The sequence below is a fragment of the Mchenga conophoros genome, linkage group LG12 (genome assembly GCF_057382185.1).
Source record: "Mchenga conophoros isolate Kocher_MC1m ecotype Shallow Benthic linkage group LG12, M_conophoros_male_GT1.1, whole genome shotgun sequence".
Lineage (NCBI taxonomy): Eukaryota > Metazoa > Chordata > Actinopteri > Cichliformes > Cichlidae > Mchenga > Mchenga conophoros.
This window is the reverse complement of record NC_140537.1, coordinates 18,996,207-19,018,011: the sequence shown is the minus strand read 5'-3', so window position 1 is coordinate 19,018,011 and position 21,805 is coordinate 18,996,207. Positions and strand designations below refer to the sequence as shown.

Below are 21,805 nucleotides of genomic sequence, written 5' to 3'. Positions count from 1 at the left end.
TGCAGTAACAATATTCAAGCATATTCTGGTGGAATAACCATAGTAGAAACAAAAAATTTTGTAACAAGCAAAACTTAATTTAGGACTACTTTGGTAAACCTGACATTGGAAGGTGGTGTGAAAATGTAAACGCTCTACATAAATTACACAGATGTGATACAATGCAGCTGACAGTAAAAAACACAAAAATATTATATACACAGAGATATAGATTATACACAGACACACACTTAAAGTGTTAATAAAATAGGTCCAAGAATGGATCCCTATGGAACACCTACACTGATGGCAACGCTTTTAATCAAGTTCAAGATCTTTCGTGACACAATAAAGTGCATTTTTTCTGACTCCAGGTCTGTGTTTGTAATAACTTAAAAACTAAACTAAACTAAACCATAAAACACCAAAAACACTTACAGTTTTTTGTATATTAATTTTAATTTACAGAACATTGTCAAATTGCAATACATTTAGTGCAAATAACACTTCTGATGTACAACTTAGAAATATACAAAGTGTGTAGATTACTGACAAAAATATCAAAATTAAAAAGACTAAATGCATTCTTCAGCTGACACCGCTCATAGATTTAGCTCTTATCATTATCTGCAAAACAATTATCCAGATCCCTCCTAACCTCAAATCTCTTTTTTCAAACCATGCAGATCTACTGACTGCTAAACTCCCAACTATTGATGGCATTGAACACAGTCGAAATTGAAACCTTGAGGTAAGATGATGTGAAATGCTGACCCTCCCCCTCCCAACCCCACCCAGTTTGATTTCAGTGTTGATAAATGCACGTCTGGTGGCTGAACAGTAGAGAAAGCCAGAACTCCTGGCGTCTAAGGCATACTGGGGGTAGTTTATCAGTCAAAGTGCAGGAAACCACTGCACGGTAGTGTGGCATCTGAAATGTAAAATCATCTGACTGAGAACATAAGGAACACATTATAAAATGATAAGCCTATTTAACATTTAATAACAATTCCGCTTAAAAGCAAGCAGGAGTAATTTATAAATCTGACACTCTTGAGTGAACAGAAAGATTTTCTTTTCCCTGCCTCACCAGGGTCTGAAAATAGAGATGAGAAAACCTAGAGGGTACAAAATGTATTCATTCAGCTCTCAAAGAAAGAGAGGAATCTTCAAACCAGACACTAGGGCCGGTCCTTTGCAAATATCTGTCAGGAACAGCATGCTGACTGACAAATACATGCAAATACCGCAACTTAGCATCTAACTAACGACATCATCTGGATAGTTGAAAATATTGTCCAACACAAGTCAATTAGACTTAGTAAGTGCTCCTCATCACTCTTGTTGTATCTAATCTGCCCATTTCTGTCATCAAATTCAAGCATTTAAGAGTCAATTCACATTTATCACAATTGATAATCTATTTGAAATCTTACCGTTTTATCTGTACAATACATTGTGTCCACGGTGTTCTCTGAAAGCTACTTTATAACAATCTAGAAATGTAAAGACTTCAAAGCTTTAGGCTCTGACCCCCCATCAAACTACAAAGAGTCGTCACAAGAGGATCAGCAAAAGGCAAGAAAGAGGAAATAGTGTACCACACCTCATCTGTGCTTTCACTGTAAGTATCTGTTCTCTTTCCTCTTTCATGGTAGTTACTTTAGCAGCAGCAAAACAAGTAGCTGTAATACTAGTGATTAGAGCAAACCCCCCAAAAGTTCAAGAAAAGTTTAATCATAGTAAATGTACAAAACAATTTACAAAAAAAAAAGAAAAAAAAGAACCCTAACAAAAAAAAACAAATAAAAAACAAAAAGCAAATTATCGGTAACAATTTGAAGACTGTTTAGGAAATGTTTCAGCTTACGTACAAACGAACCCATGACCAACAGGTTACAATCTAAGATGATAACTACTGATCCATTAGGGCCAAAAGCAGTCTCATCTTCAAGCAGCACGTCCTGATGGTGCGGTGACACGTGAATGGTCATGTGATCTTCAACAGTCACTTCAACAACGCAGTCTCCCCAGCAGGTGAACTTGGCACCTCTGAAAGCTGAAATGAGCAGGATTAAAAGAATACAAAGAATAAATTGAAGTAAGTGTATGGATCTGCTGGCTGATTCAAAATAACAGATACGACATCAACCAGGAGATATCTCAAATAGTGTAATAAAGTCAGGATACAAAACAAAAGAATACAAATACAACTAAGTATAGAAGATCCCGCTGCTAATAACAGTGTTTCTGTGGTTACCTGTTTAAATTTAGAAAAGGATAGGCTTCCCAGCAGTTTTCTCCTGGACGTAGGAGGTGAAGCGTTTGAGGAACTTGGGATATTCTCTCTTGGCCACGGCTCTGAGTACTGATGCTGGAGCCCAGCCTCCGGGGTTTACTGCAGCCACACAGGAGTGAGGGAATAAAGACAAAGATGAAAACAAAAACCAATGTGTTCCTGCTGACTTATGATAAAACAATTAACAATAACTCAGTGATTCAGTGCACAGAGAGCTGTAACTGTTTAGAGGTGCCCTCTAGTGGGAGAAGGTAATGTAAGATTTATTAAATGAACATCCTTTGAACTGCTCAGCATCCCCGGCAATAAACTGGCTCAAGATTCCCCCTGCAGCGCTCCTTTATGTAACAGCCTCTTAGAGAAGAGGCAGCCTGGACTGAAATTTCAAAGAAACCCAGACTGTGTGATCCATGTGTCAGAGCAGCTGTACTAAGTGTAAAAATGCTGATATCAGATTGTTTCAAATGAGGATAAAGGTGTATATTCATTTTTAACTTGTGACACAAGATGTTACCAAGCTAAAGATTGTCACATTGGATCCAGATACACTGAAACTACTCGATACATAATTTTTCTTTTAAGGCCTTTTGTTGTCTCTATATGTAAATCAACAATAATTTCTTTGTCTGAACCATTTAAACTGAATCCGAGGATCAACCCAGCTGATATATGTATATGTGCCAGCTGGAACATTCCATGTGTGCTTTTCTTATTTATTGCCTAGTGTTTTTTCATATAAAGTGGGGCAATAATGAACTTGAGTTTGATTACTTACAAAGAAACAAACAATTTCTAACTTTTATGGTAGTTTCATTTTGAAGGAGAGAGACAAAATATCAAGCAAAAAAATCTAGAAAAACATGTTACATAAATGTTATAGATCATTTTGCACGTCATTGACTCCTAAGTATTTGATGCTCTACAATCCAGACAGATTTCTGTCTCCCACACTGATAACAATCAGTCAGTCATTTACAGAAAGCAGCTTGTTCGGTGTATAAAGCACACCTGTCCACAAAATCCATTCCAACCTCTCCATTACCATGGGTGAGACCAAAGAGCTGCCAGAGGGTATCAAGGACCAGATCTTAGACCTGCAGACAGGCTGGGAATTGTCTACAAGACCATCAGCAAGAAGCTCAGTGACTGATGGTTATACATTTCTCAATTTCTAAATAATCGCACCAACAGTCATCCTCAGGTTGGAGCTCCAAGATTATGCCTATGATGTGAAGATGATCACGCGAAAGGTGATGGATCAGCCCAAAACTAAATTGAAGGAGCTTATTAGTGATCTGAAGGCAGCTGGGACCACAGTCACCATCAGCAACACACTACACTGCAATGGACTGAAATCTCACAGCACTAGAAATCCCCCTGCTCAAGAACGCACATTTACAATGATAATAATATAATAATAATAATAATACAATAATTATTTCCCACCACTGTATGTGTAGGGACACATGCAGACTGAGTAAAACTGAAAAACTGATTTGAGGTTTGGTTGGAGCCTCTGGCATTTACAGTAGGTTGCATTATAGCAGGATTGTTGTTGCTACACAGGTTTTGTTTTGCTGGCCGTTGATCTTGCCTCAGGCACATATGCTAAGATCAAAACTAGATGATCTTCAGAGGTACTTACCATTGGCAATATAGTTGATCTTACACATGATGTTGTCTCTGCTTATTTCTTTGTCACCCTCTGGTGGGCTGACCAGCGTTTGGCAGATCATGGCAACATTGATTTTGGCACGAACACACCGGTTTGTGGGCTGAAAGTTAAAATAGACAAATAAATACAACAATAATAATAATCAAAAACAAAATACAAACAACCCCCCAAGCTAACACAACTCTTACTGTAGATGAACTGACAGGGTGAGTAAGATTAATGCTGTTCTTCTGTTTCGCCCCAAAAAAGTCTTGTTTAAAAAAAAAAAAAAAAATGTTTGTAAAAGCTTTAATGAACTAAACACAGTACTTTGATGTAAACAAATACAAACATGCTCAAAACAGTCTTTGTCTGACAAAAACACAGTTAATGCATTAAAGCTCAAATCCAGACCTAATTACTCTCTGACAACAATCTACTTGCTATTTACATTAGTGTGCATACTAACATAATATATGCAGAAGAGGCTGATTAAGGCTGATTTGATAGGCGGACACAAAGTGTTGATTTCAGAATCTAACAGTGAAAATCTATTATCCCAATTTGCTTTCTGTTTTTAGGTGGAAGTTTCTTATCATTGAAAACTAACCACAGTATATAATGCTGTAGATACTGTACTCCAGTGTTTTGCAGGCAGGCACAGACAGATTAAGCATCTCAACATTTGCCAGGAAAGAGCGTGTTTATGACAGCAAATGGCTCCCCGAGATGGAAATTTATCCTGGAAACTTACTGTGTGTTTATAGCAGCAGAATTGAGGCAGTAACTGTGAGACTGTCTCACAAAGTCCTCACTTCTCTTGGCACTGCTAACTTAGTGTTATATTTGGACTGTTTCATCATTCAGAAGCATACCAAGATTTCAATGAGCCTGATATGTAATCACTCACTGTGCCAGAGTGTAGGCACAACAGCATGTTTAACACCACTCAGTCGCTGAATGGTATCAGAGAGTTGGGCGGTTATATGAACACATGATGGAAAACAATGCAAGCCTCAGAGGGTTAATCTTACAGGGGCGTCATCGTGGTCCACAGAGAAGTTGCAGACCAGCCATGTGTCGGGGTCGTTTTCATTTCTTGGTGGAATCATCCTGATGGCTGACAGATACAGCACATCTCTCTGAGAGGCAGGCCACACTCTCTAAAACATGAAAGACAAAATTCAGCAGGCAAATCAATCAAAAACAGGTGGTTTAATGCTACTGATGAAAAGGCACCATGTACTCAGTATACCTTGTGTGTCTGGTACACAATGATGGCATTATCAGAGAGCTTTTCCACAACGTGGAAATTTTCAATGGTGGCTGTGGGAGGGAGAGTTCACATCAGGTCATGGCAATAACACAACGAGAGTCAAATAGTAATAATATGTTGGACTAAAACACAGATCTTACTCTCCCAGTCCAATCGGACTGCAGTGTCCCAGAAGTAGTGGCAGACCTCATGTCCAGTTACCCCCTTCACAGCATGTGTCGCTTTGAGGGGATCCAGGACGATGCCGTTCTCCTCCACTTCCCTCCTGTATACCTGTTACACAGCACCACAGACAGAATATTATAAACACACTAACAACTTCACCCGTTACTAAAAACTAAGATGATTTTTCTCAGGCTTTTAAAAGTTTTAAATCACCATAATAACTTTTAAAACATCAATGAGATTTAAATATTCACAGCATTCTCTCTCCTCACCTTCATCTCTCCTTCTTCTACCACCAGTTGCCAGTTGGCATCGCCCCCCACCTCCTGGATGGAGTAAGCCATGTGATTCTGCACAGTTTCCTCCACCTAAGAGTCAGATATTGATTTAATGATATGTTAGGCAGTCTTCTCCTGTTGTTACCAACAAGGCACAGTTAGAGAGGAACCTGAGGTTCCTATGCTCAGGTGTAATGATTGACAGCCCTGACCAATCAACACACCTTCCACCTATGCTGCTATTGTTTAACAACATAGGAGGCATGAGGAAAACTACTGGTGTGTCAGAATCACAGGAATGTCTTAAGCAAATACATTATCCACAAAGCAGTAGCCAAATAAATATTAGGCACTTGATACTGCTTGGGGTGTTATTTAACATCTCAACAATGAGTTAAAAATATAGTGCAAAGCTAGCCTGGATTCATGCCTGTTCATGCTGTGGAAGGAGAAGCGTGCAGTGAAGAAAGGAGGAGGAAATGAACCAAATTCCTAACATGCACAGAAGACCTACTTTGTGGTAAGGACAACTCAACCTGCTCTCTCGGGAAATTTCAACTCTGACTAGGTAGGTTTTCCCCCCCCTCATGGGTCAATGTACAGCACAATGTATAAACACTAGTATACTATAATCCTCAAAATATTAGTGAAAACCTGGAGCGAATGGTTAGTAGACATGCCGTTTGCTCATGCTCTCTCTGATTGTCATGGAAAGCAGCAGGCTGCTCTTAGCTGACCAAGCACAGTACCTGAGGGCTGAATCTGTGAATGTCATCTGAAGCACTGATTAGCTCGATCGAGGACAAGGAAGAAGAGTGGCTATAGGGCTGTACAGCAGAGAGAGGGTTGAAAAAGAAAGGAATAAACAACAAAAACTGAAAAAGACACCACGGCAGCAGAGCAGAGGAGAACAACCACAACCTGCTAAAGTAGGATTTCATATGAAGCCATCATGTTAGCTCTTGAAAAACACTGCAGTGGGCACAAAATGATTGCCCCACAGTTAAGACATTAAACAGTTAAGATGACACATGACCACATCATGAGTAATTTTTCAGGAGTCAGCACCAAGTAGGCAGCTCACACCGGCTGTAAGCTGCCTTTGATTTTTACAGGAATGATTAGGCAAAGAAAAGAGCAGCAACTTGTAGCCTTAAATTACAACACAGTGGGATAGGAATAGGGTGAAAGGTATAGTGACAATAAAAATATGCTGCGCACCTTGTTGGCAAATCTGTGTGTACCGATGGTGGAGTAGGCATCACTAGGGGAAGCCAGAGTTAGTCGAGGTTTTCTGACCTTCTCTGACTGGCACTGAGGGAAACAGTAAACAGAAATAGACACTTGTTTATAGATTAATTTATTGGAGATTCATGTTTTTGAAACATGTCCTGACTTTGCGAGGCCCATTTAGGTCTTCATCACACCTGCTCCTCTATCTTGTCTTGTCTGTCCAGTGCAGCTTCCACTGCATCAAAGAACTCCTCTTCATTGATCAGACTGTTGGGCCCCTCCTGTGAACAAACAATAACAAGCACACAATGTCAGAATTTGTGATTCCTGTGAGAAAAGCCTCACCCAAGATTAAAAACAACAGGGATGTGCAACATCAGGAAATCTTCCTACTGTCGTCATCTAGTTTTTATCTAATCCATTCAGCTTATCTGATTTCATTGTACCTCGTAGTCTGGGCCTCCATAGTGTGACTTTTTCTTTAGTTCATTCACAGCAGACTTGTAGGCATCTTCTACTTTCCTCCTCTTTTCCAGCTCCTACACACACACACACACACACACACACACACACACACACACACACACACACACACACACACACACACACACACACCACACACACAACACACACACACACACACACAACACACACACGAGATGCTGTTATGGTTAGTTCAGCTGTATTGAAACTTTGAATAAAAACGTAGAGCGTGTAAACACAGAAACCCATTGAACCAGCACTGTAGCCCTAGCCTTTTCTTGACGTCATCCAGCAGAAGGGCATGTGACAACACAACCGTCCACTGCAGTCCGATTCTACTTTAAACAGTTTTTAACCTGGTAAAAAAAAAAGGTGTGATTTCCAGCCAAGCACATGAATTGCCTGTTTAATTCACCGCAAGAGAAAGGTCTCCTGTGTCGTTTTTATACAAGCAACTTCCTCCCCAAAACCAAACAGAGTTTTTTTCCAATAGTGTGTGGACAGAAATACACTGTTTCCTGTTGTGTGTTATGTCTTACTTCAGACAATGTCCCAGCCTCATTCTCATAACATTGTCAGGAGTTTGTGTGGAAACATTTCCTGTCACACCAAACACTATGCTTAAATTAACAACATGACAGGTGATTTAAAAAAAAAAAAAAAGAAAAAAAAAATCATAAAAGTGAAGTCAACTACCCCATTATTCAGCCATCTGTTAAACAAGTTTTAAATATTTTAATTGTGTGTCTATAATGTTATTTGCCAGGGACAAAAACTGTCATTTCACACAAATAATCTCAATGATTGCTTGAATAGAGAACTAAAGAAGTTGGACTATATTCCAGTGTCACTGTTATAATAAAATCTATCACTTAAAATAACAGGAATGCAGTAAATCGCCTGTCTGCAAAAGAAGATGAACAAAAATACAGTCTAACAACTTGAACTGCAGGAAAAAAGATACTTAAGACAAAGTTTTGACGTACAGCAATTACAAAAAAAACAACAGGTAAGCTGAATCAAACAGGCTCATCTATAATACAAAACAATTAAGCTCTGACGAGATATTATTAAATGCAGAAAAATAAGACACAAAGTCAAAGAAACTGAACAAAGTGCAAAGAGAGGCCTAGATATATTCCAGAAAACACAAAATAACCAGAATGTGATACTGCAGTAAGTTGTGGACAACCAGGACCCTGACATACAGAGACCTACTGTAAAGAAATGGCCGTGGGTCTGCAGAGGTATCCATTTTTGTGTCTGGTGTTTGAGCAGCTCTGTCGTCCTCCTTTGTAACATTCGCTTTGGCAAACTTTGCCTTGAAGTCCGAGTACTCATCTTCTAATGTAAACTTCCAAGTGTGAGGTGAGGTGTGTCCTGTTCCTCTGAGTGTATGCTAATATACATCAAAACACTGATAACTTTGAGGTAGTGTCACTCAGGTATTCTAACTGTAAAAGGCTTCCCGGCTTTGAGGGCTGGGCAGGAGCACACCTACCTTACACAGGGAAAAGAACTGGTTTGACGAGGTCGGATTATATGAGCTCTGAAGAGCATTCCTTTAAAGACACAGGCCACTCACTGAATATTAATGAATAGGAGTGCGTTATAGGAAGTCTGACTTATCCATGTATTTACCAACCCATATTTGCCAATGATGCTTGGTAGCAAGTTCACATTAAACCTTTCAGTGGATAGTTGGATTATAAGGACGGCTGAAATGATTTTTCTTGCTGCCTGAGCATAGTCTCCAGTCTCCTTTTGTAATGAATGAGATTTGCTTTGCATTTACAGCAGGTGCTTGGATGAAGAATTGAACTGCAAAGCATCTTGCAAGCAGTTTATTTCATTAATATTTCCCATAGAATATAAAGTGCAAGAGCAGAATCCCAGAATAATGAGTCACTTAATAGAAGACGCACACAGACTGAAGAAAAATAAAGACTGAAAGATTGAAGAAGCACATCTAAACTAATAACTCCAAAAGAGTCAAGTCTACACTATTTAGTCAAAGCTATATATTTAATACAGAATCACCTTGTAACCTTTCCAAAACAAAAACTGCACCTTTTTAATTATAAATGTTACAATACTGTAAGTATCAAGTCTAGACAACCGAGTGTTGCATCACAACCTCAGAGACAGAGCCCAAATGATAACATCGAGCTCTTTAAGGGAAATGGAAGCAACACTCAGCTCCTCAGTCAGCAGCAGTACCCACAGCGGTGGCTGCAGACACGCCCATTGGGGAAACTTTACTCTTTGTCCAAAGCCGTACCTTGTCCAGTCTTTTCTGCCAGCTGTCTTCTCGTTTCGTCATCAGCTCGATGCAGTGTGACAAAGTGGAGAGGATGCCTGCTGTGGTGGCTTTGAAAGTGATGGCTTCACCCTTAAAGTCTATCCCATTAATACCTTTAGGACTGGCAGGAGAAAACACTGGCACAGAGAGGAAGAGAGAAAGCAAGAACAAAAATAAACAATGGTGTTCACACTTACACTGAATTTGTTATAATCAAGCCAAGTAATGCAATGGAAAGTCAAAGAGTATTTACAGATAGACTCACATTTCTCTTTGCTGCCATTATTGTTGTGATTATATTCGCTGTCAGGTCTCGCAGAAGTGGGAAAGTCATCGTCATCATCCTCTACTAGTTAGAAAACAACAAGCAGTCATAGCTTCATCTCCCTGCCCTGCATAGTTATTAGTGTATAACTTATAATATTTTAAAACCTATTTCATGTTACTGAATAATCCACGTCCACATAATTGCAGGTAACACATTAAATATCTTTGTGCAAATAAACAATTAGGGTTGTGTCTGCATTGTAATACAAATTCAATAAACATAGTACAAATAAAAAAACCTGACAGCAAATTTAAACCCACATAATGTCTTGTTAAGTTATTGATTTCTGAATCCTTTCTCAATGAGCATTACCTACTCTCATACTGCATGAAACGGATAAAAAAAAGATCTCTGTTAATGTTCTGCTTTGCTGTGCCAGTAAACAACAAAGCCAACTCCCCCACACTGCTCCAGAGATCACTGTTTTACAAACAGAGGCAACTCAAAACAAATGTACATCTATTTTTGAAGTAAATCTGATGCTATGCAAGGTCAACAACTGGTATACCTCTGTCCCTCTGAAATTCATCTTTGGAAACGGCATCGGCACAGGAATCAAAGTACTTCTGCAGGGTGTCCACTTGTCTGCACAGGATGTCTCGGAAAGTTTCCATTTCTGCAAATTTCTCACGCAACCTGTGCCCCTTCTGAGCGGGGGGGGAGAGAGATGAAGAGATGCAAACAGGAAAAAGATAATATAAAAGACTGAAAAAAAAAGAAAAAAGAGATGTCACGCTTAACCAGATCTTTCAACTCAGTCACTGATGACGATGATTTACCTTGAAGGAGGATGTAGATGTGGAAGACAAGGCACTAGCTGCTGAGGTGAGAGACAACATGGAACCATGACGCCTCAGACTCGTCTCTGAACCGTAACCAGACTCAGCCTGCAGGTGCGTGGGAATGTGGGAGGACAGCAAGAGAGACACGAAACAAAAAGGTGAAGAGACAAAGAGGAAGGAACAAAAGATCAGTAAAAAGGCACATTAAACATTAAACAAACTGCAATATAATAAGAAAACCTGGTGATCATCAAAGTTAGACATAGGGAGCTCAGTTCCTGACTAATGCTGAGCTGGACCCGAGCAGGACCCACACCTACACAGAAACATTCCCTCACAGTCTGCAGAGACTGGCCAAGGTTGACGAAGAGACATGCAGAAACCCAGCCTTTAGGCCCAATGCGTGGTGGCTGAGTAACCATGGAAATAACTGTCAAGCTACTTTAGTAACTTCACAAGGGTTTCTTGTAACTATTGTGATGTGTGTGCTAACATGCAGTGTATCGTTTCATTGGAAATGACAAAATTGATTTATGACCAGGATTTAGGGAGTGGCAGTGATGACATCCGTTCTGCAACAGCAAACTGATGACTTCACGATTCCTGCACTACTGAGTCAGCAAAGTAAAAAGAGATCTATATAAATATGTAATATATATATTTTAGTTTAGTAAGTGTTAATACCAAGCCAAAAATCTCTAAAGCTGTACATGCCACACACAGTTGTCAAAGTGTCCATACAGACAGCAACTTCATAACCCATATTATTAAAGCCTCTCATTTAAATGCGCATGTTTCCTTACATGGAATGTGTGTGTGAATGTGTGGATGACTGGATATGTAAAGCGCTTTGGGGTCCTTAGGGACTAGTAAAGCGCTATATAAATACAGGCCATTTACCATTTACACAGCATAAACGGAAACATTATTTTGCCATGGTGGTAATATGTTTTAAGACTCTCAGGTGATTTCCCAAGGTTTAGTCATGGCTTTATGTCCAATTTTCCACTTGATTTCAAAATTAAGACATGGTTGCAAGCTATTTCCGTTGGCTAATTGGCATGCAGAAAAATTTCCTAACGACAGAGAGCAAACTGAAGAGGGATCAGGTGACAATCTTGACAGAGCGCCCACGTGAATTCCTCTGCTGTAATATCCCACAGTGAGAGACTGAGAAAACCGACATCAAACAGCGGCAACCAGGTAACGATCTAAGTGTTTAAAACCATAGCAACAGAAAACTTAATCACTCAATAAAGAGTTTGCTGTGATATTAACATCATGGTTATTGCTTCACAGTTGCATGCCTTCTGCAAGCAGTCAAGCTGCAGTTTACATCTGTATCTGTCTGTACATGACCTCTTAGTTATCAAATGTCAATACTTCATGAATTTATTGCAGATATTTGTCTAAATTTTAGTCACAAACCTTTTTCCAGCAGCCATTCTCACATGAAATAGGTGATTAAAACACCACTGAAGGTTTGTACTGTTTAGGTACAATGCTTTAATTTATGTGATTCATGTGTGTTTATCTATCATTTCGTATTAAAATGGCTGCTGTAAAAACAGGCTGTTCACTTATGAATTCTTGAATTATGTCCAAAAACACTTCGTAAAGTTGTGGTGAATTGTTTCCGAGATGTAACATTAGTGAGAACGAGCTGGACAGGCAATCTCAAAACACGATAAAACTGACATATTAAAGCACGTATTTAGTACAAAGCAGTATATAGCTTCTCTGTTTCAAAAGCTACACAAAGACAAGATTTAAGTAACAACCAGATTTACTCCTCCCCTCTACCAGTGTTGTGATTAACCTTTTACAACATTTGTATTTTTCATACAAGACACACATTATCACCACACAAAAAACACCACAGAACGAATTTAAATTCAAAACAGTGACAATAAAGCACCTTCACTTAACTAACCACAGCAACATTCATTGAACTGTACACTGTAATGACACAGACTACACACACAAATACACTGAGAGTCCAAAGTCAAAGCAACTGTTTGTTTTAAAACAATCTTCTGCTTTCGGGCTGGCTGTCACTGGATAGCCAGCAAAATGTAAACATAACTTTAAAAAAAAAAAAAAAAAAAAAAAAAGAGAAGATTTTCTAAATCTCTACCCACAGAGAGCAAAGCTTCAGCGTGTCAATGCCGAGCCACAAATATCAATATCCAGATAACTGCCATAGCAACTGTATTTGCTGATGGATGTCTTAGAGTAATAATGACTTTAACAAAACATGAAAATTTATTAATTCTTATTAAGAAAGCCAGTGAATACACTTAAGAGCTACATGGGTTAATAAAGTTTTGGCAAAAAGTGTTACAGATATCTTACAACAAAATAAAAAACAAATACATAAATGCAAAAATAAATAAATACTGTAAAAGCTGATTTAAACTGCTAATATAATAGTATCCCAACTAAAAATCCAGTTTTAAGTGAAATGCGACATCCTCAATGCTTTCTAAACACTAGAGCCTTCAATCTAAAATATATTTATTCTTTTCTGCATTTGTTGCTAATGCAGATTATTACATTTGATTGACAATATATAATTACCATTTTGTGCAGATGACAGATGTTATTTTTACAGTGTTGCTAATTTGGTACAAACAGAAAAAGCAGTAAAGTGCAATGAAGCAATGACGAGACCAACCTGTGACCAGAGACTGGCATTTTTATGTTGCATGACAACCATGCAAACTTAACTCCACTCATTCTCGACGAATGAAATGGCGTCCTGATCTGAAGGTTTTATAATGTTGATGCTGATGAAATGAGGGTAAATGTGATGTAAACTCCTCAGAGATTGTCGACGCATCTGAGGTTAGCTATGAGCTATGCAGTTTCGGTCTAATTTCCTACTAATAGTGACTAAGGCTGGCATGCAGTGAAGTTCATTAAAGAGACTAGTTCTTCTTATATCTCAATTTAAAACACTACATGCAAGCACAATAAAATTTATGCAGTGGGGGCAACGGAAGAGATGGATCACATCATTTTTATTGCCATAAAACTAGAATCATAATTAAAGATTTTAGTGATGGGTGACAGGGAGCAAGCAGCATGCCAAAGTGCTAAAAGCCCACCATCCGGCCATTCCAACAGCCAAAGCAGAGCAGGACACTGCGGCAGTCCCGGCGGTTTGCTGGCCTCAACATGGCCAGCCACTTCCCCCAACACTCCCAATGTTGTGACAGTTCAGAAGCTTTAATCCGGTATTCCCGTTTCCCCGGACACACCTCACTATTAAACAAAAGGAAATAGGAGGAGGAGAAGAGAAGCCATGCAGGCTTTAGCTCAGCTCATCAAGTAAAAGAACAGAGCTACAAGAAAAGCAAAGGAAGAACAGAGAAAAGCAGTCATTTCCTCCGTAGCGAACAGAGACGAGGCAGACACTAGCTGCACCGTCTCAGTCAAAGGAAGGAGTCTTCTAAATTCCTTGGTAGTGAAACGGAGTCCCCTGTCAGTCAGTCCTTTACAGTAACACACATGGGCTCAAAGACAAAAACACCAACATGCCCTCCACTCTCGCTGCACACAACCATCAACAGACCACACACCCTGATATGTGAAACCTTTTCCTCTTGTCCGTCCTTATGTCCGGCATCCATCACTGAGCAAGCAACCGTGATTGTGTGTGTTTGCATGGAAGAGTAAGAGCGAGAGAAGGGTGAAAATGAAGGGTGCATGCATGTATGCATTAGAGCGAAACGCAGGCTGTCTGGGGCTGTTTGTGTAATAAACCAATAAAGTATGGGTGGGCGAGTGAAGAAGCATACTGTATATTATAACAGAGAGAGAGAGAGCAGCAGAGAGTGGGAGGCAGGGGATAATACTTGTCTGGAGCTTTACTTCTATCTACTTCTTTCCTTTTATCTCTCCTTTACAAAGAGATGTGAAGGGACCAGTGAAGTTCAGACAGTCCTCAAAACCATCCCAAAGAAGTGGCAGCAAACCCACAAATAAAACAGTAAGTATTCCCCCCCCTCCCTTATATGACCCCTTTGAATACTCCTAAATGGATCAGCCTTCTCTGTGCAAAGGAGTTTTATGTGTCCCTCTTGATTTTGTTGCTGTGAGAACAGGCGATTAAACAAATGTATTATTCATCGAGAGCGGCACTTAACGTCCCCACATTTAGCATGACTTTTCCCACCACCAACACAAACACACCCACACATAAAAACACAAATGGATTTGCACAAAAACTACCTCTGACCAGCTTAATTTTGCCACGGTGATATACATATAATAGCCATTTGCTTTTGGGGTGTTTAAAAGCTGGAATCATTAGTCACCCCACATTAAAGCAAATTAAGAGTTGTTAAATACTGATTATTAACTTGCCCTGTATGAATTTATAAAAGTGGCACACAAAAAAATAAAAAAATAAAAAGAACGCCACAAAGTAGAAAAGGGTGACCTTCAACGATTTACACTGAAATGCACTGCTATCACACTGATGCTGGAAAGATGCTGTTATGTGTGTGCTCTATTGTTGCGAAGAAGTGTTGAGGACTAGGACAGAAAAAGAACCTACAAATGAAATATTTATATTTATAGCACATGTTTTAGAGTTTCAGCAGAAACTTTAGTGTATGCTAGTTAGCCTAGGAAACACAGACAACAATATTCCACATAGTGTACACTGCATGATGCAAGTCCTTCTTTTTCCAATTGGGAGCAGTACAAACACTACAGTAATGCTGAGGTGGTGCTTCATTAAGCTCACTGAGGTTGCTGTGGGTTACAGTTCAGACATAACTTTGAAATACTCTCACACCCTTGTTAATGGACTGCTGACCTCAGGTCACTCACACCCACACTAAAAACCATCCAGCAGGACTCACAAAGTGAACTGACAGCACTCTTCGGTGGAGAAGCACGGCTTATGAGAATTCATGAAAAAGTGAATGTTTTTTGAATGGTGCGTGTTCACTGCGCTACAATAAGAACCACTATAAAAACAAGTCTCTTACATCATTTTGGCATGGACCATGAAATGAATGTACCACCGATGTAATGCACTGCAGTTTAAAGAAAGGCAGTAGTAAGTTAACAACAAATCTCCATTCAACTTCAGGAATGTCAGTCTGTCCAGTTAGGAAGCATGCTGTTCAAGTCAAAGTATCAATAGATGCACCGGAGAGGCAACAACCCCCCCCCCCCCCAAAAAAAAATAGATTTCCAGCTGGTGGCCTCTTTCCTTGTCACTTCTGAGGAGACAAGATGGTACAACAAGAGATCTAGACAGGGCTGTAGAAGGTCATCAACTCTGCAGCAGGATCTGCTCCTTTATGCAATGACAAACAGATGGAGCAAGCCCTTAACATGACCTCTAGAGGATTACTCGTGTACATGTTTCTAACCAAACTGTCAGAAACAGACTCTATGAGGGTGGCATGAGGGTCCAGTGTCCTTTAGTGGGACCTGTGCACCATGCCGCTCATATGGCTTTTGCCAGAGAACATGAGAACTGGCAGCGCCACCATTGCCACCCCGTTCTCTTTACAGATGATATTGCAGGCATGTGCCTAACAACTATCATCACGCCATGTGGTATGGTGTCATGACATTGGTTATCGTCTTACACAGACCACACAGTTTTGGGGGAGGAAGCTGTGAACGTGTTTACATAAAAGAGACAGTGTTTTCTCCAGATGACCAATGAGGAATAGGGTTAGAAAAAAATGTATCGAATTTAAAATGTATAACCTGCTGTTACGCTTAAACTTTACTTGAAGTAAGTAAAGGACAAGTATAAAAAAAAAAAAAACCCACTAACTTAAATGACTTACTTGAAAATAATCTTTTAAGGTCAACAAGTGCTTTAATCAGCCGAGACACTGAGTGAGACACACAATCAAATGAATACCTCCGGTAACTTTGTAACTTTTGCCCCAAAACTCAGAGTTAAACCTTAAGTTCCCTGACTAACCCCACAATCCGCTTCCAAGTAGAGGCCTTGGGGCAACTGTGTATCAACAGTCTGAAGTCATGTGATCCGAAGTTACACAGTCTCAGCCTTATAAAATGAAGGTCCAAAATACCAACACACACACACACCTAAATACAACCTTTCAGACACTACCTGAACCATATCCAATTTGTTTTACAAACTTTATGCTCAGAGGTGATATACCATTAACCAGATGTCCTTGCAGAGAAAACAGCTGCCTACTATGTAACAACATCCCCACATCAACCCCTCACTCTTCAGATTCCTCACATTCCCAGGGTAAAGAGCTCTCAGTATGTGTGTATGGGTCTGATTCTTGCCCTGCCACACCCTGTTCACTAAGAAAGGAAACAGATAAAACTCAAAAAAGGGAAAAAAGAAAGAAACAAGCCTTGAACTCAAATTCAACTCCAATGCTGAAAAAAAAAAAAAAAACAAAACCCAACAACACGGACAGCAAAACTATTTTTAAGTGATTACATCAACAAAAAAGGAAGAAAAGCTAACACAATACTGCTTAAGAAACACTTTTCTGATTCTCAACAAGCTCCTGCTGTCTCTGATGACAACAGGAACTGAAATCATGTTACCTAAAATTAATCTGTCAAGGTAATGCAGCTCGCATGCAAAAATAATATAATCCCAAGAAAGTCTGTATGACAGGCAAACAATGATCTCGAAAGAAGCTAAGGAGAAAGTTTATTTTAAAATATGCAGAAGAAAGAGAAAAATCACCAAACTGCTCACCTTATGTAGTTCTATCGACTCAATCCACTGGAGTCTGTGCTCGGGATCTTCGGCTCTGAGGTACCAAACGCTGTCGTTCACGCTGACATCAAAACGACACTCGTCAAACTCATGAGGCTGTGCAGAGAGAAGGCAGAGCGCATGGGTAGTTATTAGAGTGCATGAGTCAGAAAATAAAATAACCAGAAATTTGAATATCAAAATACAAATTTCAATAACATTTTCCCTTAATGAATAACATTTCTAAGGAAAGAGCAAAATCCCACTTTAGCACCTCTCTGTCTGTGGCAAAGGATTACTAACAATGACACATTCCAGACACATATGGACTTAATCAGCCACAGAAATGCATATGCATATGCCATGGACGGATTTTAATTAGAAGATGATGTCTTGAGCCTGCTGTCGTAGCCCTTAACAACCGTAGTGGAGCAGCGCTACATAAAACAGATTATTCCAGCACACTGTCACCTGACCCAAGGTCATCATAAGATTTCCGTCAATTTCTCAACCAAGTCTTTCAACTATTGCACTTCCACATTCTACAACACACCCCACCCAGCTCCAGCTACTAACCGCCTCAGGCACCAAAACATGTGCAACAAAGAATTCTCTCCTTTCCTCTGAAACTGGAATTTGCTTACAGCTGAGAAGAGATCTGCAACAAGTAAGACACAGTGGGGTTCAATCTCTGTCCGTCCCCACCCCCATTTTCCCTATTCAGCAGTGTTCAGAATACAGCTGCTCTGTCAGCTGACAAAATTGTATGCTGCCAAAGTTTAATTAGATTTGCTGAATGTTGCTCATGTGCTGGCTTATTTGCAGCCACTGACAACAGCAACACACAACTCTGGACATCTATTGTCAGCCTGCAAAACTTTATGTAACATTGTAGTAATGCTTTAACGCTGGTATTGCATTTCACAGCTTGTATATTTAGAATGGGCACAAGCATGGGGTGGATTTTTATGACCCTTAAATGCTTTTTACTGAAGTTCCTAACAAAATCAGCGCTGCCGTATTCCCTTACCAGAAACAGTCGGATATGAAAAAAGTGCTCCTGTTTTAAATTTTCACTATAAAGGTGTGTGCAACTTTGTGCCCATCCAGCCATGATTATAGCTTTGACAAATCCAGTTTATCTTGCACTGCTGCATCAGGCACAGACCATAAACCTTCCCTTTACAATGAAGTTTATAACGCTTTCCCTATGACTGGAACGTTCTCTTCCCCTTTGCGTAAGCACAGCTGTATCTACACGGCATTAGCTTTTTTTTTGTTTTTCAAACGTGTACATTTCTTCACAAAAAGTCTTATCAGTCCACTGATAAGACTTAGTCATTGTCAGATCCTAACTTTTCCTTCTTGTGACATTTTACAACGCATCTGTGTGCATCAGATTAATTTAATAATATCTAATACAAGATATACAAATATTAAGTATTACTTATACTAGATTAACTCTTAAAACTGATAAATGGTGGGAAAATGCAATGACATGTACAATCAATGGGAGCTTCTGGTGTCGGTCTTTACTTACAAGTTGTGTATCAGTGTGTAGCTGTTACATGGGAGCTAAGAAGCAAAGATTTGTTTGTGCATTCCTGAGTCCTTAGACCCCGCTTTAGTGGAAAAAAAAAATATAGAGGCAGGGAAAAGTTTGGGTCATGTTGCTCCAATTACTTGTGAGCATGTGTAATAAAACTGTGTACATTCTTGGTTTGGCTACTATAGCGCAATTACAAAACAACCGTGCTCCATTCAGGTCTGCACAAGCATAGGAACTGATATTATGTTCACACCAACAAGCAGCAGGACCTCACTGTGACCTTCTTAAGTTGTACTTTTAAAAATCGTGTAATCCTATTGAACACAGCTGCGCAAATTACAGTAAAACCAATTGTTTGGCTTCTGTACTTGTATGATCAGAGAGAGAGAGAGCAGTGAATATTTAACCAGGGTGGTAGGTCTCAGTTTATCTGACTAACAGGAAGCCAGAATAGGAAGAATGTAGGTCCAACCTCTACAGTGTGTGGTCAAAGCTTACATCTGAAACCCTGGGCAAACGCTAATTTATAGTAGATAACAAGGGCCACGAACAATTGATAGCGCTATGATCACTGAAGCAATGTTCCCTTGGTATGCTCAAATATCTATCTGTAATCTCAACACAGCCTCAATATAAGTTAATGTTCACCTTTCTGTCTTAGAGGAACATGGAGAGCGTGTGCTAAGAATAAGAAGAGATCAAAACAGGGAGACCTACTAGAGAAACAACTATCCTCTTATGAGCCCTCACTTACTGAAATGCTGAACAGGTGCTAAGCTCGCTGTGATGTTGGCCAGTTTAAATACTTACTGTGATGACTGCCTTGCTGAGGCACAAAGAGCCCCTGCAGCCGTACTCCCGTTCATCCTCCGACTTGTAGTAACTCAAAGTATTGTTTTTCAACACAACCCATCGGTCCTGCCACCCGTGTATGTAATTTGTCCACTGTAAACACACAAGACGTGAAGTACACAGTTACAAAGCTGCAACACGCGCTCAGCAGGTGATCTAGTGCAGCAACACTTGCACACCGATTAAATTAAAGTTACCTTGCTTAGGACGCCTCCAAGCTCCAGGGGCTGCCCGGATTCCGGGTCCACATCCTCATCCGAACTGGACGATGAACTCTTCTCGGACATTTAACTCCAAGTTTACAAGAAAAGTTGAATCTGATCGTATCAGTGCAACCACGTAGCTCGACGCTAGTTGCTGGATTCGTTGAGTTAAAATACGGTTGCAGAAACGTTCTTCAACTTAAGGTCTGCAAAATAACGTTAATTGGCCATTAATGGAGAGTACAAAACAGCGTCTAGGTGGCGTAATATACCTTAGGTCACTGACAGACTTCAACCGAGTTAGCTTGTCTGGCCACCACCTACTCTGGAGGTGACAGCTGGATCTGATTTTCTCCGTTTTGCGTGCTTTGTTTTGAAACTGACGTCGTATACCACTGAGACTAGCTAACTAAGTTAGCGGTGGCTATCAAATGACGCAACTAGCTAGTATTACATTAACTAACAACTTGTGGTTGCGCTCGTTAGCTATCTTAGCTGCTGTCCATAAGCTCCTGCTCGACATGGAGGCCTTCGGGGAAACCACTACACATCAACTTCCATCTGAAAATCGACGAGCAGCGGACTGAGTCTCTGCTGTGGTTCCGCAGTTCAGTTAGCAGCAGTGGAGGACTTTCGGGTCGAGGGGGGAGGAGCCGCAGCCACGCTTTACTGTGTACGACCGCCGGTCACCCCCAGACCGGAAGTTATATGTGTTTGAATAAAATTAAAAGCTGGATATTTTTTTTAAATCAAAAGTTTCAAACATTGTATCACAAATAAATAGGTATTATAAGTATTTCAAACGGGTTTATAAGATTTACTGTTAAGGTGTGTGCTTGCTTCAAGTTATCTCACTAGAACTTGTTAGTGATATAATTAGTATATAATCTAAGATAAGAAGAAAGAATAAATAAGAAAAACTATTAATAAAGTTGCCAAAATGGGAAATGACATTTCTCTAGTTAAAAGTAGTTACGTGTTAAGGATTTTTAACACCAAAATCAATCAGCTGATCCAGGCTTTGATCATCAAGGCTCTGCCCAATAGGGTGATCTGTAGTGGGACGATAGATCAGATCAAAAATATGAAAAATAGAAATAACAAAAAATAGAACAGTAGATATTGTCCACTGTTGGGTGTATTGAACAAAAATCTGTAATAATGGATAAATGTCTGGTTAACTCTAATAAATAGGTTGCATTATTCTTTACTTGTATAATATATATATATATATATATATATATATATATATATATATATATATATATATATATATATATATATATAGTTGCTGCATAGTCTCCAATGACTACAACTGTATGTATAAAACAATGTTGTATATAGCCTAACTTTTTGTGTAGACAAACATGATTCTTCTACCTCACATACAAGCCACAGGAGGAGATTTTTTGTTACCCACAGCAAGAATCAGTCCAGTTAATCAACTTGTGTCAAGCCAGCCTCCAATTCGAGACTTGCAGTCAAGCCAGCCTCCAGTTTGTTTTACGTTCCCTGTGTATTCAAAGTATTACGGGAATGGATGTGGAAACCGGATTTCAAAATAAAAGCCAACTTCGAGTGAATTAACAGATATGTTAAGAACATAATAACATATAATTTAGGCTTTTTTTTTTTTTTACAAACTCTAATGTTAGATCTATACAACACAGCCTTGTACCCTAATTGTGCCCT

At 39.5% G+C, this 21,805-nt stretch overlaps 1 protein-coding gene across 4 annotated transcripts; it reads right to left on the bottom strand.

Moving 5' to 3' along the window:
- Positions 1 to 404: 404 nt before the first annotated feature.
- On the bottom strand, positions 405 to 20,771 carry LOC146562442 (ceramide transfer protein-like). 4 transcript variants are annotated; one of them, XM_085294178.1, is made up of 19 exons: positions 20,438 to 20,771; positions 20,108 to 20,319; positions 19,869 to 20,003; positions 17,510 to 17,626; positions 10,777 to 10,884; positions 10,506 to 10,644; positions 9,935 to 10,018; positions 9,649 to 9,806; positions 7,331 to 7,423; positions 7,079 to 7,165; positions 6,873 to 6,965; positions 6,401 to 6,478; positions 5,646 to 5,741; positions 5,349 to 5,481; positions 5,188 to 5,258; positions 4,967 to 5,095; positions 3,924 to 4,053; positions 2,240 to 2,377; positions 405 to 2,038 (listed from the first exon to the last, which is right to left on the bottom strand). In XM_085294178.1, the coding sequence occupies exons 2-18, from the start codon at positions 20,195 to 20,197 to the stop codon at positions 2,250 to 2,252; spliced, it is 1,869 nt and encodes a 622-aa protein (XP_085150304.1). In that variant the 5' UTR covers positions 20,198 to 20,319; positions 20,438 to 20,771; the 3' UTR covers positions 405 to 2,038; positions 2,240 to 2,249. The 4 variants fall into 4 exon arrangements, with proteins under 4 accessions (XP_085150304.1, XP_085150303.1, XP_085150305.1 ...); XM_085294177.1 differs by having other exon boundaries at positions 20,108 to 20,771; XM_085294179.1 differs by having other exon boundaries at positions 9,935 to 10,015; positions 20,108 to 20,771.
- Between the last annotated feature and the right edge of the window lie 1,034 nt (positions 20,772 to 21,805).

What these genes read in the sequence shown, in the direction of transcription:
- LOC146562442 (XM_085294177.1), bottom strand. Translation starts at nt 20,197, where the DNA reads ATGTCCGAGAAGAGTTCATCGTCCAGTTCGGATGAGGATGTGGACCCG. An exon ending in TCAGCAAGGCAGTCATCACA is followed by an intron (nt 17,627 to 19,868) that starts GTAAGTATTTAA and finishes CTCTCTGCACAG; the next exon opens with CCTCATGAGTTTGACGAGTG. An exon ending in AAGACAAGATAGAGGAGCAG is followed by an intron (nt 6,966 to 7,078) that starts GTGTGATGAAGA and finishes TGTTTCCCTCAG; the next exon opens with TGCCAGTCAGAGAAGGTCAG.